At 44.3% G+C, this 23222-nt stretch overlaps 1 protein-coding gene across 1 annotated transcript; it reads right to left on the reverse strand.

Moving 5' to 3' along the window:
- Positions 1 to 13732: 13732 nt before the first annotated feature.
- On the reverse strand, positions 13733 to 21060 carry LOC134329613 (uncharacterized). Its single transcript, XM_063010895.1, has 2 exons — positions 20967 to 21060; positions 13733 to 14227 (listed from the first exon to the last, which is right to left on the reverse strand). Exon 2 carries the CDS (start codon positions 14171 to 14173, stop codon positions 13799 to 13801), a length of 375 nt encoding a protein of 124 aa, XP_062866965.1. The 5' UTR covers positions 14174 to 14227; positions 20967 to 21060; the 3' UTR covers positions 13733 to 13798.
- Between the last annotated feature and the right edge of the window lie 2162 nt (positions 21061 to 23222).

Raw genomic sequence — 23222 nt, forward strand, 5'->3', positions numbered from 1 at the left:
TAACGTGGTTTAATGTAGTAAAAGAAGGAGACAGGAGCACTAAACTTCTCTTCATTATTACTGCTCATAAGTTCCTCCACTAATCACATTCCTCACTCGCTGTTTTACTACAATAAGTGACGCTAAGTTTACAAGTCACTTTTACCGCCTCATATCAAACAGTTCGTCTCATTGTAGCAGAGATGTTCACAAGTCACAAAATACGAGTCACGAGTCAATATAATCTACACAAAACATATATTATAAATGTAGCGTAGAAATAAAGAAATAATCTGTAAGTTCAGATAAAAACAACAACAGATTAGCGAGTGTATTTAGCCGTTTTACTTCGTGTCTTTACTTTCCTCCTCATTGTGTAAATGAATGTAATTTCTGTAACAAGAAGGTTCCAGTTAAAAGCTTAAACTGATACGTTTTGTTTTCATTACAGAACAAAAGCGCTCGATAAATCACGGCACAGCGGCCAAAATCCCAAACACAGCAAAAACAATCATAACCGCTGCTTACCTTAGCTTCTGTTCTTCCAGATGCTATTACATTTATAAGTGTGCGTCCCATTAGGAACAGAATCCGTTATTTTGTAAATGTGCTTATAATTAAAAACCTCCAAACTTTTCCCGGTGGTGAAGTAAAACAGGAAGTGGTTAGAAAGCCGATCGAGCGTTTCATTACCACGTCATCTGTGTGACGCAAACTGAATAAATGCAAATAACAGCATTTCTTACTAACAATTACAATCAGAAGCTCTGATTGGTTCAGAAAGCGTCTTTCAACCATCAGCACCGATTCTGTAGGAGCGTTCCATTCACCCCGGTCGTTCCTGTGAAGTGCACTACGTAGGGTATTCCACCATTTTAAGTGAGATTCTGATCCAGAGGTAACGAGAATGTTGAAATGAAGTGAACTTCAGACTGTGTAGGGAGTAGGGAGCGACGCTTCATCACTACACCGGAAGCTGCTGGAACATTTACAAATTGTGTGTGTTGTGGGTTAAGACAGCCGGAGCGTTATTATTATTAATATTATTATTATTATTATTATTATTATTATTATTATTATTATTAGAGAGCAGAAAATGACACGATCAGAATGATGTCGGATCATATATATATATAATAATCTAATAATAATCACATTATGACTTTTGTTGTCTACGAGTCATTTTTTTGTGAGTCATGAGTCAAGTCCGAGTCATTTGAAACGAGTCCGAGTCGAGTCTGAAGTCGCTGTGTGTGCCACCTACGTGCGACTTAGACTCGAGTCCCCATCTCTGGTGAAGTTTGAGCATCATGTCAAGCTCAACAATCACGAGTCCGACGCGGCACCAGTGTGAACGCACCCTTATAATGATGAATCAAGGGATTTTTGGAAGGAGAACCAGCACCAGAACCTCCTGAACCTTCTACCTGAGCACCTTATACAAACGTTTACATTTCTGGATCCAGCCGCCGCTTTTAATCCCCAGTGACCAACACAAACCAAATCAAAAATAAAAATGAGGGTTCATGTTCCTGCTTGAGGGTCTGACATTGGCGGCGTGGTCATTATGGGACTCGAACCCTCTCAAATCAAATCAAGGTTTATTTGTCACATACACAGTCATACACAGTACAACTGGCAATGTAGGGCAGCGGCTGCCACTGTTGGGCCCTTGAGCAAGGCCCTTAACCCTGAATTGCTCAAAAATTTTGTTCAGTCATAACTGTAAAAAGCGTTCTGCTAAATGCTGTAAATGTAAATGAACCCTCACCTCAGTAATCCAGAGTCTCTTCTGAAGCTCAGGTTCTCGTTTCTTTGCTTTTAAAGGCTGCCAAGCTTCGTTCCCTCCGGTGAAAGTGGCACCGTGAGCACCGGGCATTATTCAGGTTGGCAGCTTTCACGTCCTGATTTAACACCAGCGCCAACAATCAGAGCAACTCATGATTCACTTTAATTCCTTAATCTGGAAATAATAATAAAAGAAAATCATATTTCTGTGTTCAGACGTTATTAAAAGTAATATTTATTTAAAACCAGTTACAGTTTTAATCAGAGATTCAGTTTCATCGTTTAAGCTTTTAAATTTATTATATTTAGTTCTTTTATAGGTTTGGCTCCACAGATTCTGACACAGAGGGTGTGTTCGAAAACCTAGTGAGCTGCCTTGCTGTCTTTTTATATTTACATTTTCTGCATTTAGTGGACGCTTTTATCCAAAGCGACTTACAGTACTGTGACAGTATACAGTCTAAGCAACTGAGGGTTAAGGGCCTTGCTCAAGGGCCCAACAGTGGCAACCTGGCAACCTTCTAATTACTGGACCAGTACCTTAACCACTAGGCTACACCAGCCCTACAGGCAGCTTCCTCAGTAGAGAGGATTCTAATAAGTCATCAACTTATAAGGCAGGTTATTCGGACGCGCTACATAGACAGTGATAACATCGGGTTTCGCTTACTAAGCTAACACAGTTAGCATCTTGCCATTCAAACCAATGGGATGGGGGTGGCACAGCCTGCAAATAAAAACACTCGTACACGTTTATACTAGGTAAAAATCTATAATAATTTATTTACGTTTGAAAATAACTCGGTTAGTTTCTCCGCCCCATCATCCATGTTTTTTTATTTTTCTGTGAGAGAAGAGCTGCCGCACTGAATGCTGGGATTGCCTCGATCACTAAGGACGCTTCCGATGCTCATTCGTTCTCGACATTGAAATGTTAAGATACTTTAGTAGGCAGCTTATTAAGGCATCTAGGATTTGGAACCGCCTCTTTCTCGGGAGCGTAGGATGACGTAAATGCGTTTATGTAGAGAGAGAGCGAGCTTTATAAACACACCCAGAGTCTAAAAGTGATCAGACTCAGAACCGGATCAGTTTATCAGTTTTATGGTGAAGCCACGACGTCGTTTATGCTCCAGATTCTGCCTCTTAATTTCATTCATATCAGTTTCAATTAGCAGTTAAAGTATAGCGGTTAAAATACTGGACTAGTAATCAGAAGGTCGCTTGTTCAAGCCCCACCACCGCCTGGTTACACTGTTGGGCCCTTGAGCAGGGCCCTTAACCCTCAATGCTCAGACTGTACACTGTCACAGTACTGTAAGTTGCTTTAGATAAAACCGTCCAAACAATGTTAGCGTTCACATCTCACGAGACCAGTCACCATTTTCTTACCAATATTCTGCGTTGTGGCAAGCTCTGGCATTCACCGGCTCTGAAATGACCTAATGCCGCCCCACAGATTTTCTAGAACCCCTAAAGATCCACAAAACACAAAAACCTTAAAGTAAATGATTCAGAAATAAACTTACCGTTTGCTTTGCTGCTAATTCTGCTGCTTTTTTTTCCTATTATATTTTTGCATTTTCTCCCAGTTTATGGTGGTCAGTTTGTCTCCCTCTGCTGGTGGATCCTGATTGTAGGTGAGGTGGGTGTATCGCTGCTCACGCCTCCTCCGACCCGCCTGCAGCCCTTAGCGGAACCCTTTTCACCCATGTATTCTGCACAGGCGCCTCTATCTGCGATGTGTCTGCTGCAGGCACTGCTGATTATGCCCACTAGATGGCGCCCAGCCGACCGGTGTCAGCTGTGCCACCCGAGTGCCACAGTCACGCTTTCTGTTCCACGAACGTCTCATTTATTTTGGCCGCATCGTTCAGGCCATGAGGAACCACCAGGGATTTCTGGGCTGTGTCCCAAACGGCATCCTGTCTGCTACGTAGTGTGGAACTGAACCATCCCACAGTGCACTAATTAGGCATCAGTGTGATTTGGGACGCAGCCGCTGTAACTCTGAGCTCCGTCTTCGGGAAGCACTGATCGGTTTATACAGTTTAAAATGAGAAGCTTCTCACAACACTCTGAAGTGAGTGTGTGTGGGAATTTGTGCCCGTTCAGTGGAAAAAAAGATGGCAGCGTTTGTACATCTGGGTACTGATTGATCAGTCGGTGTTCCGGTTCATCCCAGAGCTGTTGAATGGGGGTGAGGTCAGTTTCCTGGTTTTTAATTATGCCCTCTACTGGCTGATGGATGGCACTGCACAGCTCTAATCTGACTGACAGTCTTTGCTGCAACAATACATCTCTAACACAGGATGCTACCACCACCATATTTCACAGATGGACAAGAGTTTCCGCACTAGTCAGATTCAGGTTGGCTCCTTCAATCCCCAGCCCGAGCGTCGAGCGGTTTGGGACGCAGCCGGTCGTAAACCCGGAACATCACAGTTTTATCTCTTAACGACGAGTTAGTTTGGATGCTGAAGGTTAATTATTATTTTAATTGCGTCCGCGCGCGCGTGGGTGCGGCGAGCTCATTAGCATTCAGGACATGTTGGTTACGGAGCGGCGGTAATTCTGTGCTGCTAGCTCTATCCAGAGTTAATGAACCCCGTCTGCAGCTCTTCATGCTGGACTGGAACCAGGACGCTCTCATTAACGGAGCGAACACAAGAGCTCCACACTTTATACACTCACGCTAGCTTTTAACCCGCGACCGCGGGCGTGTCAGGAGCCTCGGAGCATCTGCTTTGTGGAAACACACTGGGGAAGGCTCTTTACTGGAAATGTGTAAAGCGAGCTTCATGAGGATCAGCCTGATGAACAGAGCCTCGACTCTGGAATGAATCGGAACGCTGACAGAGCCAGGACTTCTCATAGAACGCTCTTCCAGAGAGCAGCTCAGTGGTTAAAGTACTGGGCAAGCAATCAGAAGGTCATCAGTTCAAGCCCAACAAATGACAAGTTGTGACTGTTGGGCCCCTGAGCGAGGCCCTTAACCCTGAATTGCTTGAAGTGTACACTGTATATCAGTTTTTGCAGCAGGACAGAACAGTGGTGCAGCCTGTAAAAGTGGGTCCCAGGGAGCTGGAATTGGTCTCTAAGGGGCGTCTATTTGTATCTTCTTCAGTTAAACATGCAGAAGGTGGATTGGCTTCTGCTGCCCTGTGATTGATTTACCTGAATGCAGTGGTTCAGTAAAACGAATACATGATCGGATGGATTGATGGATGAATGACCCAGAGGTAAACACTGTACTGAGGGTGAACAGATGGTGGACACGCCCGAGTCCTGTTCTGGGTAGCGTGGGTGTAGATTCGGGACTCAGGGACTGGTGTGTAGGTTTTCTCCTCGTCCCTGGTTTATTCGGGTTAATGTACCTGCACCTAAAGCTCCTCCAGAGAGCCGAGACGGACGAGTGCTGTGTGTGTGAGAGTGTGTGTATGTGTGTGTATATGTGAAAGAGTGTGTGTGTGTGTGTGAAAGAGTGTGTGTGTCAGAGAGAGAGAGAGAGAGAGAGAGAGAGAGAGAGAGAGAGAGAGAGAGTGTGTGTGTGAGAATCGATGCGACTGCAGACATCCATTTGTCTGGGCGGTGCTGGACGTGCCCTTTTTGTACCGTCTCTCAATTTTAGATTTCTCTCCATCCTCACACACACACACACACACACACACACACACACACACACACACACACACACACACACACACACACACACACACACAGTGTATCACAAAAGTAAGTACACCCCTCACATTTCTGCAAATATTTCATTATATCTTTTCATGGGACAACACTATAGACATGAAACTTGGATATAACTTAGAGTAGTCAGTGTACAGCTTGTATAGCAGTGTAGATTTACTGTCTTCTGAAAATAACTCAACACACAGCCATTAATGTCTAAATAGCTGCAACATAAGTGAGTACACCCCACAGTGAACATGTCCAAATTGTGCCCAAAGTGTCAATATTTTGTGTGACCACCATTATTATCCAGCACTGCCTTAACCCTCCTGGGCATGGAATTCACCAGAGCTGCACAGGTTGCTACTGGAATCCTCTTCCACTCCTCCATGATGACATCACGGAGCTGGTGGATGTTAGACACCTTGAACTCCTCCACCTTCCACTTGAGGATGCGCCACAGGTGCTCAATTGGGTTTAGTCCATCACCTTTACCTTCAGCTTCCTCAGCAAGGCAGTTGTCATCTTGGAGGTTGTGTTTGGGGTCGTTATTCTGTTGGAAAACTGCCATGAGGCCCAGTTTTCGAAGGGAGGGGATCATGCTCTGTTTCAGAATGTCACAGTACATGTTGGAATTCATGTTTCCCTCAATGAACTGCAGCTCCCCAGTGCCAGCAACACTCATGCAGCCCAAGACCATGATGCTACCACCACCATGCTCGACTGTAGGCAAGATACAGTTGTCTTGGTACTTCTCACCAGGGCGCCGCCACACATGCTGGACACCATCTGAGCCAAACGAGTTTATCTTGGTCTCGTCAGACCACAGGGCATTCCAGTAATCCATGTTCTTGGACTGCTTGTTTTCAGCAAACTGTTTGCGGGCTTTCTTGTGCGTCAGCTTCCTTCTGGGATGACGACCATGCAGACCGAGTTGATGCAGTGTGCGGCGTATGGTCTGAGCACTGACAGGCTGACCTCCCACGTCTTCAACCTCTGCAGCAATGCTGGCAGCACTCATGTGTCTATTTTTTAAAGCCAACCTCTGGATATGACGCCGAACACGTGGACTCGACTTCTTCGGTCGACCCTGGTGAAGCCTGTTCCGAGTGGAACCTGTCCTGGAAAACCGCTGTATGACCTTGGCCACCATGCTGTAGCTCAGTTTCAGGGTGTTAGCAATCTTCTTATAGCCCAGGCCATCTTTGTGGAGAGCAACAATTCTATTTCTCACATCCTCAGAGAGTTCTTTGCCATGAGGTGCCATGTTGAATATCCAGTGGCCAGTATGAGAGAATTGTACCCAAAACACCAAATTTAACAGCCCTGCTCCCCATTTACACCTGGGACCTTGACACATGACACCAGGGAGGGACAACGACACATTTGGGCACAATTTGGACATGTTCACTGTGGGGTGTACTCACTTATGTTGCAGCTATTTAGACATTAATGGCTGTGTGTTGAGTTATTTTCAGAAGACAGTAAATCTACACTGCTATACAAGCTGTACACTGACTACTCTAAGTTATATCCAAGTTTCATGTCTATAGTGTTGTCCCATGAAAAGATATAATAAAATATTTGCAGAAATGTGAGGGGTGTACTCACTTTTGTGATACACTGTATACACACATACACTCTTATATACAAACCCATACACACACACACCTATATACACACATACATACACATACACACACAAACCCACATACACTCGTACAAACACACGTATTCACATATACACACACACACACACACACCTATACACACACACCTACACACACCTATACACACACACCTACACACACACACATATACACACACACACCTATACACACACACACCTATACACACACGCCGGCGCCGAGGGTGTGTTAGCGGTTTCTCATGGTTCCTTGCAGTTCCTCGTGGTTCCTCACAGCTCCTCCACCTCATGCGTGTGCATGTTTACGTTTGTTAGCTTTCCCTCAGCGCCCCGGCTCAGTCGCTGCTCCTTTACAAGAGCAGGAATGTAAATGAATCCACAGAGAGTAAACAAACGGGGGAGCGAGAGAGCCGCCGGCCGCTAACGGTTTCATTACAGCATCAGAATGCTAATGATAAAACGTGCTGTAACGTTTAATTTAGCGCCGGCGCTGAGGTTGTGTTAGCGGTTCAGCCGTGTGTTTGTGGGGAGCGTCGTGGCTCCGTTATCCCGCCGTTCGTTTCTTCTTCTCTCCCTCACACGCGCTAACAGCGGCGTTTTCCTCTCTGATCTCGTCCACACTAACAAGCTAACGCGGTTTATTAAATGTTTACGCCGCGGGAGACACGAACACGGCGGGTTCATTTATTTTGATTTATAATTGGTTCAGGAGCAGCGGGACGCAGCGGGACGCCGGGGCGGTGAGACGGTGAGGGCCACACGCAGGATCATAACGCTATATAACTTATACCAGGTTATAAACGGCCGGACTGGGTTTAGTTCTGGTTCTGTTGTACCGCCCGGACTGGGTTTAGTTCTGGTTCTGTTGTGGTTTAGTTCTGGTCCTCCAGAGACTCTGTAATTGGAGAGTTCTGGTTCCAGTCCAGCATGAGGAACTGCAGATCAGCTTCATTAAGTTCAGCTCCAGCTAAATTACAGCAGGTTTAATGTGGACGCCGTCTGAATGCTAATCACCTGATTTAACCTGCGCAGAGCTCACGCGCACCGCGGCACCACCGCGGCACCACCGCACCACACCGCCGCGCCGGACACGGCAAAGATCAACCTAGCAACAAGATCCACGCGGCGCCTGATACAAAACAGATTACATTTAATGCTTTAGTGTAACTGAGTATTAGTGTGATGCTGCATTCAAGCCTTGCAGGTGCATCCTGGTAACGTCCTGGTAACGTCCTGGTAACGTCCTGGTAACACTTTAGTATCGTCCAGGTACTGTCCTGGTTTGTTTATCCACTTTTTACACTATATGGCCAAAAATATGTGGACGCCCGACCACGGGTTGTAAGTGAGGACGATAATCTGGAGTCACCTCCCGTTCATGGTGGGAGGATTTTGGACTGTGTGTCTGGGAATTTGTACCTCGTGGTTAAAGAAGGATTGGATGTGCAACAGGTCTAAGGTTAAGCTGCTGTAGAATGTTATAAGCAGATAAGAAACAACAGTTAGCACAGAATGGAGGTCCCAAAGTCCAACACCTAAGTGTTAAACCGTGATGTGTGACTAGAGCGGTATAACAGGAGGCCCACAGTTCTGTTCTTTATTCCTCATCTCACGTACTGCTGTAAGAACCCACGACTGTGTTTTAATAATGTAATAAATCTTCTTTAATCCGGTCCGTCGCTACGTTTGACTTCTTTTGCGTTCTCACCACATTTTCCACGACACTATTGCACTGAACAGTGTAGGAACGTCGACCCCGGAACGTTACACCAGGATTTATCGTCTCCGCCGTATCGTTCCCTCACTTCATCCAGACCGAGCAAATTCATCAAGCCAACTCAGCTAAAAATGGATATTAGCACGCTAGTCAGCAAACCGCACCTTCTGTTCACAGCAGACGTTCCAATAAACCAGAAGTGAGGAACGCTGGCCAGATACCAAGAGAACAGCGGCGGGACAGCAAGAAAAACAGGGGTGGTGGTATACCCAAAAAACAGTGGGGGTGAAAAAACCAAGAGAACAGTCAGTGGTGGAATACCAGGACAGGTTAGATAGAATATCAAGAGAGCAGTGGTGGTATAACCAAGACTACCAGAACAGCAGTGAAATGCCAAGGGAACAGCAGTCGACTAGCAAAAGAACAGTGGAGAAATATCAAGAGAATAATAGTGGAGTATGAAGAGAACAGTCAGTGGTGGTATACCAAGAGAACAGTGGTGGTCTCTCGGTGGAGGACACCTCTGAGGGCCCAGACCGTGGACAGCAGCAGAATTCCGTGGACCCTCCTGGTTCTGGATGACTCTGAGCTTCGTCTCGTTTCTCTCGGACGTACGGTTTGGTTTTCAGAAGCGTCTGAACTCTCCTCTTTACATGAAGCGAGGATGAAGCGAGGATGAAGCGAGGATGAAGACGGGCTGGCGTCCTTTCACCACCGGCTCATTTTCATAAATCTAAATAAATATGGCCGAGCAGAAATTCTATGCATAAACAAACAGCGTTTGAGGACGAGATTCAGCCGCTAATAACCAGCGCTGGTGTCATCACTGTATCCATGGTAACCACAGGTTCCCAGGTTTGTCTTTGCGTGATGGAGGTGGCATGAAGGACCTTTATGTGCCCGATATACCACGCCCGGGCCATCGTCCAGACTGAAACCACACCGGGGAACGTTTAATGAATCCATAAAATATCCAGAATGCACCGCTGCATCACTGTGGGACGTGATTAAGGTGTGTGATGGGGGACAGGTCCAGTGTCGGGTGGATGAGGTTTGGGACAGGTCAGTCTGATATTAGCATTGCTAGGCTAACCCAGAATGAAGTTTAGCCGCATGTTAGCCGTGGCTATAGCGCTTCTGTAATGTTGTGATGCGCTAACAGACAAACTAGCATCAGAATAAAAACATCATCCATTTTAAAGCTAATTAACCAGCGGCGGTAACGAGATTAAAGGATCCTGATGTGTAATTAGCTAATTGAGGCTTTAGCGTATACGCTGTGTATAAACCAGTGTGTTTAGGCTACACAAACAGCGCTGCTCTTTAATTAGCGCTGGTTTAATCACGTCCCGCGTGTTTAGCGTGATTTCGCTCTCTGTAGAACGTTTGTATCCTGGACGTTATTAAACGGCGTGTGAACGTAGCGGGTCGGCGTGAGCGTTTAAATTCTCCCCGAGCTCGCGTTAATCACAGAACCGAGAACGTCAGCACGCCGCGCGCTCGCTACGATACGGAACGGGAGCGCGCGCTAATCCACACGCAGCTAATAAAAATGTTAATGAAGCTTCATGTAGAAACATCAGAACCTGGTTCGTTATGCTAATCTGATTTTTAATAATATGCTAATGATCACACGCGCAGAACCCAACATGATTGTTTAGCGCTAAAGCTAAAGGAATTAGCATCTGCAGTGGCAGACGCTGAATAAACGATCACGGCGAGCGCGGGGGGGGGGGGGGGTTTGTTGGGGGTGCACGAGAACGTGGATCCTGGGTTTGATTCGTGAGCCCGGATCTTAACCCTATACAACAGATTTGGGATGAATCGGAACTTTGATCATAAAGTATCAGCGTCCGACTCCCAAATTTCCACAGACACTACATCCTTTACAAAGCCGTCCCAGAGGAATAGAGACTGTTGTAGCCGCAGGCGCGGGCTCATCAGGTGTCGGAGAGGCTCATGCTCACGTGTCCACACAAAGCCTCGCTGCTTTGTTTACATTCCTCCCTTAACTCCTCCCACTGCTCACAAATAAAAGCATGGCAGACTCTTGTGCTAACAGGCTAAGCTCGTGATTAGCATCTATCTGCTGCTGTAGTTCCTCGTGTAGCCACCGGAGGCAGAATTCCTCAGTCTGGGAAGGTCCTTTCCTGTCCCGGCATGGTCTTACCTACATGACGTAGGCTCAGATCGAAGTCACCTCTTTGAATTCCAGTAGACGACAGGAGAACTTGAGGAGGCAGCTAAAGTGCGATGTCCCTCAAGGTTCGAGCCTGCTTCCGATTATGTTCTAAATAAACATCCTGAATTCAAGAGTTTCAGCCACAACAGTCACTAACAGGTGTAATAAATGACATTTTTCTGGATTTGCAGTAACAGTTTAGGGAAGGTCCTCTCCTGTTCCAGCATGACTGAGCTCTATAAAGACGTGAAGGAAAGCTGCACAGAGTCCTGAGCTCAGCCCCACTCAACAGCTCTGGGAGGAACCGGAACAGCGACTGATCGATCAGCGCTCAGTTGTATAGATACTGTCAGGCACAAATTCCCACACACAGACCCACTTGTGAGAAGCTTCTCAGAAGAAAAGGTCACACAGAGGTCAGTCCGTTGTAATGCAGAACGCTCAGGCGTCCAAATACTTTTGTCACATTCTGCACTGCTGATCTTTTTGTTGGTTCTTTTTCCGGTGCGGCGCTTCACCCACCGCTCGCCGCTTCACCTGGATTAAACAGCCGGTGTGATTTCCTGCTCCAGCACTAGTCATGCTAATCATGTACAGTTGGCGTTTTGGATGCGATTAAGCAGCGATTAACGCTAACGAGACAGATCAGGGAGATCAGACCGCTGAAATCTTCTCCTCCGGCTGTTAGGTGAAGGAAACACGGACTCGGGGATTATCGGACTGCAGCGCGTTTCTGAATTAGCATGCTAACAGGAAGTGGTGGACGAGCTTCCTGTGGGATGTGTGAGTGAGATTAGCTTTGGGAGCTGCAGCGCGCTGAGAACATTCATCACCCAGAACCTCAGCGAGGTCCAGAGAGTCATACTGAGATTAATGACTCACCGGGAAATGACTCAGTGATTCAATTTAGTGATTCAGTTACATTTACATAATTTGGCGTTTTTCTCCAAAGTGACTTACAGTTACGACTGAACACGATTTGAGCAGTTGAGGGTTAGGGGCCTCGGTCAGGGGCCCAACAGTGGCAATTTAGCGATGTTGGGCCTTGAACCGGCAACCTTCTGATTACTAGTCCAGTACTTTAATCACTGAGCTACCACTTATTTAATGATTCAGTGATTCAACATTTATATTTACATTTTCGGCATTTAGCGACACTTTTATCCAAAGTGACTTACAGTACAGTGACAGAATACAGTCTGAGCAATTGAGGGTTAAGGGCCTCGCTCAAGGGCCCAACAGTAACAACCTGGCAGTGGTGGGGCTTGAACCGTCGACCTTCAGATTACTAGTCCAGTACCTTAACCGCTAGGCTACACCTGCCATTTAATGATTCAGTGATTTAACAAATCAGTTATTCAATAATTCAATGATTCAATAATTCACTGATTTAAAAATTCAGTAATTCAATGACTCAGTGATTTAACGATTCAGTGATTCACTGATTTAACAATTCAGTAATTCAATGACTCAGTGATTTAACGATTCAGTGATTTAATGATTCAGTGATTTAACAATTCAGTGATTCACTGATTTAACAATTCAGTAATTCAGTGACTCAGTGATTTAACCATTCAGTGATTTAATGATTCAGTGATTTAAAGATTCAGTGATTCAATGATTTAAAGATTCAATAATTTCAAGATTTAGTGATTTAATGATTCAGAGATATAAAGGTTTAAATGACTCAACGATTCAGTGATTCAACAATTCAGTGATTTAATGATTCAGCAATTTAACGATTCAGTGATTCACTGATTTAACAATTCAGTAATTCAATGACTCAGTGATTTAACGATTCAGTGATTCACTGATTTAACAATTCAGTAATTCAATGACTCAGTGATTTAACGATTCAGTAATTCAATGACTCAGTGATTTAACGATTCAATGATTTAATGAGTCAGTGATTTAACGATTCAGTGATTCAATGATTCAATGATTTAATGATTGTGATTCAACGATTCAGGGATTTAACAATGAAGTGGTTTAATGATTCAGTGATTCAGTGAATCGTTTGTTCATATGTGTGTTGTTTTAGCTGCTGTTTCACCTCTGACTCTTTTTATACTGAATTCTTGTATATAAACACCTGAATGTTACTGTAATAATGAATTAAACCAAAAGTATGTGGACACGTGAGCATAAGCCTCTCCGACACCTGATGAGCCCGCGCCTGCGGCTACAACAGTCTCCATTCCTCTGGGACGGCTTTGTAAAGGATGTAGTGTCTGTGGAAATTTGGGAGTCGGACGCTGATACTTTATGATCAAAGTTCCGATTCATCCCAAATCTGTTGTATAGGGTTAAGATCCGGGCTCACGAATCAAACCCAGGATCCACGTTCTCGTGCATTAATTAGTGACTTTTTAGCCACACTGTGTCAAAAGTATTAAGACGCCCCTTCTAATTACCACCACAACAGTTACTAACAAGAGTAATACATCACTCATATAAAGGAAATAACTCTAAATAACTGCTGCAGTTACTCCCTCTGCTGGCTGATCGACGGCACTGCACAGAGACGGGGGATAACAGAGATCAGTGCGTGACTCTCTGTGCGCGATACGGATCTCCGTATGAACCCTGGTGCAGGGGGAAAGAAGCGGTCCGTACTGCACACGTGTCAGAGGGGGCGTGTGTTAGTCAGTGAGGTCTGCAGCAGTAGAGAGGAAGTGTAACACCATTAGGGAATCAGATACGACTAAATTGATTTTTTGATTTTATGTGTTCCAAAGAGCCCCCAAAAATCTGTTTAGTCATATCCGATTCCCTAATGGTTTGGAGAGTCGTCTGTCCCCTATTTTCTCCGTTCTGCTCTCATCTTATCTTCTCGCTCCCGGCCATCATCACGTCCTTCACCTCCAGCTCCTCGTCCCCTTCGCCTCCTTATTTTTGGCTCCGGTTCCTCCCGTCCTCGTCCCTCACACGCGTCCTCTGCTCGCTCCTTCACTTCTCTCCCATCGTTCATCTCGTCTCTCCTCGTCCCCGTACCCCGACACGTCCTCGTTCCCCCGTCCCCACGTTTATTCCTCTCCTCGCCTAGTCGTCTCCGTTCCCGTTCGGTGTCCTCGTGTCCTTGGCCGCCGGTCCTCTCGTTATCATCCATCTCGGTGCTTCCACGTCCCCTCGGTTCCTGTCGGGCCCCTCGGTCCACGAGCTGCCGTCCCTCCATCAGAGAGAGGCATTAATATTCCGGACAGCAGCACAATGTGGAGCGGAGACTCACCTGCCAACACAGGTACAGTTTACTCAGGGTGTGTGTGTGTGTGTGTGTAAGTGTGTGTGTGTTGGGGAGGTGTGTTTGTGTAAATGTGTGTGTGTGTGTGTTGGGGAGGTGTGTGTGTGTGTAAGTGTGTGTGTGTGTGTGTGTGTGTGTGAACTGGACATTTCTCAGGTTTAACCTCATGTCTGCAGGTCAAAATGTGTGGATTTAATACCAGTCAGACATCTGAAACTAGAGAACACACACGAACACACACACACACACACACACACACACACACATACACACACACACACACACACCATGAAAGGGAAAAAAAAGTCCAGCAGATAAATGGAGACAGACAGATGAATAAATGGATGGAAACATGGACAGACAGAGGAACGAAAACAGGAAGACAGACAGACGAATGGGCAGAGAGATATAGAGTGATGGGAAAACAGACAGAAAGACATGTAGGTAGAGAGAGGAAGACATGTGGACCGAGAGAACAAACATGCAGATAAACAAGTGGATGGAAAGACAACAGCAAACAGATGGGTGGACAGACAGACTGGTGGACAAACAGGTGGGCAGATTAATGGATAGACAGGTAGACAGACAGATAACAGACAGGTGGACAGATGGATGGACAAACTAGTGGACAGACAGGTGGACAAAAGGACAGACAGAGGAACAGACAGTTGGACAGACTGATGGATAGACAAGTGAACAGAAGGACAGACTGATGATTGGACAGACAGGTGGACAGAAAGATGGACAGACAGGTGGACAGAAGGGTGGATGAACAGACTGATGGACAGACTGATGGACAGAGGAATGGACAAATGGACAGACAGATGGGCAGACTGATTAACAAACATACAGATAAACAGGTGGATGGAAAGACAACAGACTGGTGGACATGCAGGTGGACAGACAGATGGACAGTGTTGAAAAGACAGGTGGACAGACTGATGAACATAAGGACAGACTGGTAGACAGACAGGTGGGCAGAGAGACAGATAATCATATAATAATATTTTTATTCCTGTATGTATTGTTACATCAGTAGACTGTCGGGTGGCACGGTGGCTCGGTGGGTAGCACTGAAGGTCCTGGGTTCGATTCCCAGGTGGAGTGGTCCGGGTCCTTTCTGTATGGAGTTTTACATGTTCTCCCCATATCTGTGTGGGTTTACTCCGGGTGCTCCGGTTTCCTCCAGCAGTGATGAACTGGCAACCTGTCTGGGGCGTTTCCTGATCTTCACCCAGTGAATAAGACCCACAGGGACCCTGACCAGAATAAAGCGGTGGCAAAACAGACACTGAATGAATGAAAAACACTTTATCCTGGTCAGGGTTGCAGTGGATCCGGTTCCACCTGGAAACGCTGGCCATAAGGGCACCCATCCATCACAATATTTCGGCCTACTCACCCACTCAGACACAGCCAAACGTGTCTGTGTAGACGCCCGGCTGGATGACAACACAGCTGAGATTCGAACCCGGGTCTCCGCTGCTCCACCTAATAATCTACCGTGTGTGACGTGAGTGCTGGTGCTCTGAATGTCCACAGCGCCCCCAGCAGGCCGAACTGATGAACTGAACGTCTGATCCCGAATCAGCCGCTAACACACAGATAAACTCTGATTAAAGCCGAATGCAGATGTGAATAAATAATTCCACCAGCTGCATTAAGAGCTTTTCCCGTCCATTACGGAGCAGCAGAGGTGTAAATATGCACCACTCGGGGGGGTAAATGTCCTCCAGCAGCTTTTAGGAGGAACAACGGACAGCAGAGTGGACATTAAAGTCGGGATAAACCCCGGAGATTAAACGTGGAGGGTTTGAATCCCAGTGACTCCCGGTGTGATGGAGATTAAAGCTGAAAATGGGTTGTTTTAGGTCATCGGAAGATTCCGAGGGTCTCTGTGCAGCGCCATCGATCAGCCAGCAGAGGGCGTGACTGCAGCAGGTATGAGGAACCCCCTCCGGTGGAGGTCCCAGGGTCTCGGTGGGTCCGATTCACTGGGCGAAAGGCAGGAAACACCCAGTTCATCACAAAACACATACACACAACTCCTAGTAGCTTTGTACTGTGGGAGGAAACCCACGCTGACACGGGGAGAACCTGTAAAACTCCACACAAAAAGGACTCGGGCCACCCGGCCGGGGAACCAAACCCAGAACCTTCTCGCTGTGAGGGGACAGTGCTACCCACCGAGCCACCTGACAGTCTATCAAAGTAATCAAGTATCAAATGATCTGTTAGTCTGTCTTGTTGTCTGTCCATCAGTCTGTCTTTTTGTCTGTCCACCAGTCCATCCATTAGACTGTCCACCAGTCTGTCTTTTTGTCTGTCCTTCTGTCCACCAGTCTGTCTTTTTGTCTGTCCTTCTGTCCACCAGTCTGTCTTTTTGTCTGTCCACCAGTCCAGCCATCTGTCTGTCCACCTTTCTGTCCATCAGGCTGTCCACCAGTCCATTCACCTCTCTGTCCATCAATCCGTCCACCTGTCTGTCCATCAGTCTGTCCACCTGTCTAACCACCATTCTGCCTTCCCCTCTCTGTCTACATGTCTCTCTCTTTTTCCACATGTCTCCCCTCTGGTGGAGGGGCTTCCTCATAACTGCTGCAGTTACTCCCTCTGCTGGCTGATTGATGGCGCTGCACAGAGACGGGGGATAACAGAGATCAGTGCGGTCGGTACTGCACATGTGTCGAACACACAAGACTTCTCCAGCTGGGAATCGAACCCAGGACCTTCTCGCTGTGAGGCGGCAGCACTACCCGCCGAGAAGCCGCTAACCTCAAACTTCATATAAATATTTGAGGTTTTCGGGGCAGGATGTAATAAAACGTTCTTCTTTAACGGCTCAATCTGGTGGTTCTTTACCGCCGGTGCCGGGCGGCATAACTGCCTATAGATTACCGGTACATCACCCCACCGCAGAATAAATGAAGCATATAAAGCAGGAGCGGTGCATTACGGTCACACACATCCAATAAAAAAGCAGCAAAAACAACAGCCAGCCATTTTTCCCCCTCGGCTTGATGAACTGGCGTTAAAAAAAAAGCCGTATCAGCAGCCTGCAGAGAGGGAGACCCGTCCACCGGGCCATTACCACAAAAAACCTGGAGCTTCAACCGCTGATTTATTTACCCCGGGAAAAAGGGGAAGAGAATGAGAGGACGGAACGACGGGAGCGAGTAAATAAAGACACCAGAAAAGAGTCCAGAATAAACCATCCAGGAGGAGACAAGAGGGACAGGAGAGAGGTACCAAGAGAGACCGAGAGAACGTCAAGGAGACCACAACGAAAGGAATCATAACTCAAGACCAAATGAAGAATCAAGACCAAGGCCAACACCCAACCAACTGAGTTAGAGACAAGAGTGACAGAAGAGTGGTACCAAGAGGAGACCAAGCAGACGTCAAGGAGACCACGACGAAAAGAATCAAGATTCATACCATCTAAGACAAGCTGTAGCCTAGTGGTTAAGGCACAGGACTAGTGATCCAAAGGTTGCTGGTTCGAGCCCCACCACTGCTAGGTTGCTCTGTTGGGCCCTTGAGCAAGGCCCCTAACCCTTGGTTGCTCAGACTGTATACTGTAACTGTAATGTAAGTCGCTTTGGATCTCGAAAATGTAAATATAAATGTAAGACAAAGAAAAGACCTCATCTAAATAAGCAACAAGAACAAGACCCAAACCATCCAAATCAGAAACAAGACAAAGACCCAAACCATCTAAATTAGAGACAAGACCAAGACCTAAATCATCTAAGTCTGAGACCAGACCAACACCCAAACCATCCGAGTCTGAGACCAGACGAAGACCAATACCGGCTTAACCATCCAAATCAAAGACAAAACCAAGACCCAAATCATCTTAGTCAGAGATAAGACCAAGACACAAACCACCTAAATTAGAGACAAGACTCATACTATCTGAGACAGGGTAAAGACAAGACCAGACCCCATACCATCTAAAACAGAGAAAAGACCAAGGGCCATTTAATCTAAATTAGCAACACGAACAAGACTGAAATGCAAGTGTGTCCAATGACCTTACCTCCTGGGACAAGACCACGCATTTAATTAGCAACAAGAACAAGACTCATACCATCTATGGTCTGAAATAAGACCAAAGACTAAGACTCAAAGCATCCGAGTGTGGGACAAAAATAAGAACCAAACCATCTAAATTACAGACAAGAACAAGAACCAAATGCCTGACCTTTTGGGACAAGACCAAGACCCAAACCATCTGAACCAGAAAAAGGACCAAGGACCTTACCTTCTGAGACCAAGACCAGTTTCATCTAAATTAGAGACAAGACCCAAACCATCTGAGTGTAGGACAGAACCCCGACTATCTAGGACAGAGAAAAGAATCTGGACCTTACCTGGACAAGACCAAGTGCCATTTCACCTAAATCAGGTCAAAGGCAAGACTCATATTATCTGAGACAAGAGCAGAACCCATACGAACAGAAACCAAGATGAGATCAGGACTAATCCCACCCAGAAGATCCAGAGAATCAGATACCTGAGAATCAGTTTATAGCACATGTTGCTAAACAGGTGTCCACAGCTTTCCATTATTTATTACTGTGTGTGTGTGTGTGTGTGTGTGTGTGTGTGTGTGTACGAGTGTGTGTGTGTGTGTGTGTGCACACTTTCAATCAGGTTTGTATTGATTAATATTGATAAATGCAAATCCAGTCGATCCCACCTGCATAGTAATGAGGAGGAGGTTCTGTCCTGCGGCACTGTTTGTGCTGCCAACATAAAGTCTGTGCTTTACTGAAGTGAATGGGGGCACCAGGGAACAATTTGGGAGGCGGGGGTTTGGGGGGTACAGACGAGGGTAGATGTGTAAGAGGGAGCAGATTCAACAGAACAAGTGTAATAGGATCAAATATTCCGGTAGAACGATTAATTTAATCAATAAAGGAAATAATAACGGTGGAGCAACACCAGTCAGTTATTAAATAAAATGTATAAATCACTTAGCAACACCCTAGTAACCACCAATAATTCTCTAAAATGTGCCTAGAAAGCTATAAAATAATAACAATAACACAAAACCACCTGAGATACACAATATTATATAATGATTTATTATTAATATTCATCATATACTGTAATATCACTCATTTCCTGAGTCATGAAACATTGTGACGTCACAACTTACCACCAGTATTTGATTGTTTGATTGTTTCTGTCAGGAATAAATAATATTAATATTAACATTACAAAATAATAATAATAACAATAATAAGATAATTTAAGTAATAAGATTAGGTTTTACAGCGGATCTGAATAACCAGAGCGCCTCCATCAGTCTAAACAGTAGAACTGCAGCTGCTGATCAGGGCTGCGGTTACACTGGGGGGGTGGGGGGGGGGGGGGGGGGGGGGGGTTGCTCCTCTTCAATTCTAACCCTATTTTATTATTAATGAATGAATAAAGAGGAAATGTGGAGCTGATCAGAGCTCATGTACAGATGATCTGATCTGAGCTTATAAATCATTTAAATACATCAGAGAGATTTTTAATCCACCACGTGGTTCAGTCTAATCCAAATCTGATCTAAATCTTCATCTGATCCAAATCTGATCTAAATCTTCATCTGATCCAAATCTGATCTAAATCTTCATCTAATCTTTATTCTGGAGGGTTTGATGATGTAAAAAACAAAGCAGATCGAGATTCAGGTCTAAAATCAATAAGATTAAAAGCTACAAGCTTTGTTTTTAAACTCAGATCCAGATTCTGAAGTTCACTGAGCAGAACTGAAAACAAACCTCCTATAGATGAGACCATCAGGAGATGAGATGGACCTCTGAGAGAGCAGGATTGGAGATAATGGCTTGATGGAAGTAAGTGGACAACAGATCAATAAAAGAATGAACATTTATATAAGCAGTGAAGAGGAAAAAATACTCTATATGGTCAAAAGTATGTGGACACCGTCCTTATTTAGTGTACATGTTTCCACCACACCTATTAATAACAGGCGAATACAACCAGGTATAAAATATTAATGAAATGCTTTAAACTTTGTGGTAACAGTTTGGGGAAGATCCTTTCCTGTTCCAGCTAGCCATACCCATGTGTACAGAGCCAAACTGTGTCTGATGCTCTATTCAAAACATATATCTGTGAAAATGAATATGTATAGTGTTTTAAACTAAATAAAGTATTTAAGTTGCATCACTTTTCTATTTTATTAATATTTTTACTTTTAAAATATTCAGTGAGCAAAAAAACCCAGAACCAAGACCCAAACCATCCAAGTCTGAGACCAGACCAAAACCATCTGAACCAGAAAAAACAAAACAAAGACCTTAATACCTTCTGGAACAAAAGCAAGAGCCATATTATCTAAATTAGAGACAAGAACAAGACTCCTACTATCTGGGATGGTAAAGACCAGAGAAAATTATTATAGAAATGAAACAGCTCAGAAAAACAAACAGCCACAACTTTAATTTAAGACAGAACAGAACTCATTAACTAATGAATGAAACTGGGTGTAATTAGCAGGTTATTGGAATACTAACATGATTTAGATCATTAATACTGAATAATTAAATGTAATAAAATGATTTAACTGATCAGAAACCCAAACTCACTCATTCCAGTGAATCAACTCACCAGTGAAACGAGGGTTCGAATCTAAACAACATTTGATTCCACAAGCTTCATTCATCTGTTTATTTATTTATGATTAAGGATTTATAATATTTACCTGAACATTTCTAAAGCTAACGCTGCTAAAGTAGCATACAGCAGGACTCTGAGACCACACTTAACACAGCTGATTCTAATCAGCGGCACCTTCACTGAGCTGTTGAGGTGTGAATCGACTCCAAAAACGACTCTTAGTTTTGACTGACTTGTGATGGCGAATCGACTCTTTTTCAGACCGAATACCGGCTATTTGATTCAATATTAAAAGTCTAGTTATGTAATAGTTAATGTAATAAAATGTAATGTAATAAAAGTTAATGTAATAAAACTTAGAGCTGCTCCCAATCTGAAAAATACAGCTAAACTACAACCTCACTACAGAGAAACATGCTAAACATGGACCTTGCTAACGTGAATCACAGCTACAGCCTAGCTACACAGAATCACATCTAAACTAACTAAACCTTATTAAGAACACATTTCCATTCTCATAAATGTATTAATATTACTATTATATTAAAATAATAGCCTGATATTAAAATCTAGTTTTCAGAGTAAAACCTGCAGTAAAAATTGGTTTATAATAAAGTGTTGGAACGAAACTCCGAATTCTTTTTACATGATATTTATAAGAACTTTTGATCTAAAACCATTGTGCTCCTAAAACCAGTTCTGTCTGAGTGACTTTCACTTACACGGTCACCTAGACTAGTTCTTTTAACACCAGTTTAAGTGTTTTAATGGGTCCATCCACCAGTATTTGTGGTGTTTATGCTGTTTTTGAGGTAATTGATCAGTATTTGTGGTGTTTATGCTGTTTTGTTGTGGTGATTGATCAGTATTTGTGGTGTTTATGCTGTTTTGTTGTGGTGATTGATCAGTATTTGTGGTGTTTATGCTGTTTTTTTGTGGTGATTGATCAGTATTTGTGGTGTTTATGCTGTTTTTTTGTGGTGATTGATCAGTATTTGTGGTGTTTATGCTGTTTTGTTGTGGTGATTGATCAGTATTTGTGGTGTTTATGCTGTTTTGTTGTGGTGATTGATCAGTATTTGTGGTGTTTATGCTGTTTTGTTGTGGTGATTGATCAGTATTTGTGGTGTTTATGCTGTTTTTTTGTGGTGATCAGTATTTGTGGTGTTTATGCTGTTTTTTGTGGTGATTGATCAGTATTTGTTGATTGTTCTCTGCTGAAGCTCTCAGGAACACAGCATGAATAAAACATCACACACCACTAGTGTGTGTTTGATACTATAAATCGTTTCCTATAATCTACATCACTGCACCAGATTCTACACCATAACCACCTGAATACACAGCATAGCCGATATGGAATAGTGGCTTCAATTTAATTTATTAATGATGATTAAATATAGAATATCAGAATCTGATTAATGGATATTTCACTAAATGTATTTATTAGATTCAGCTTTATGCTTAAAGTATGTATTAAAAGCTAAAAACACAGTGTGATCCAGTATCAGTCCAATCAATCAGACACCAAACCAAAGCTCATATTGATCATATTCACTCAGATCTGATCCAGTTAATCCAGTACAGTTCTGGTCCCAGTACAGTCTATATTCCACATTGCATTGACTGTATTGCCATCTAGTGGCCACAATGAAGAGCTACAGCAGCCAGAACACAATCGTTCAACAAGCTGACACTTCTACATTGCGTTTTTACTGATCAGGATCGAGGTGGGTGTCAAGTATATCGCAGGATAAAACATTCACACCTAGGGGGCAAGCCTACTAATAATATTTATTTATTAGGATTATAACGTGATGTTTTACACTTTGGTTCCAATCATGACAGGAACGGTAGTTACTGCTTACACAATAGATCTCCAGTTCACCTCACTGGCACGTCTTTGAACTTGTAAGAGGAAACCCACACAGACACGTGGAAAACATGCAAAACTCCATACAAAAAGAACCCGGAACGCTTCACCCAGGGATCAAACCCAGGAACTTCTTGCTGTGAGGCGTCAGTGCTACCCACCGAGCCACCCTACTACTGGTAAATGAATACACTTCATTGAAAGCTCCAAAATGATTAAACCCCAATTCTTGGAGCTGTTTTGATGTCCTTCTACTGCCCAAAAACATGCAGAAGGTGGATTAGCTGCTCCTAATTACCCATAATTACAGGCAAGTGTGCATTGTCCTGTGACAGAGTGGTAACCTGTAAAGTGAAGCTGTAACTACAAGAACAGCCTTAAGAAAGTTTGTGCACCCCTACTTTACAACTTAAATTAATATTTATGAACATCTCAGACAAGTGATGAAAGGGAAACAAAACCTGTTTA

The sequence above is a fragment of the Trichomycterus rosablanca genome, chromosome 15 (assembly GCF_030014385.1).
Source record: "Trichomycterus rosablanca isolate fTriRos1 chromosome 15, fTriRos1.hap1, whole genome shotgun sequence".
NCBI lineage: Eukaryota > Metazoa > Chordata > Actinopteri > Siluriformes > Trichomycteridae > Trichomycterus > Trichomycterus rosablanca.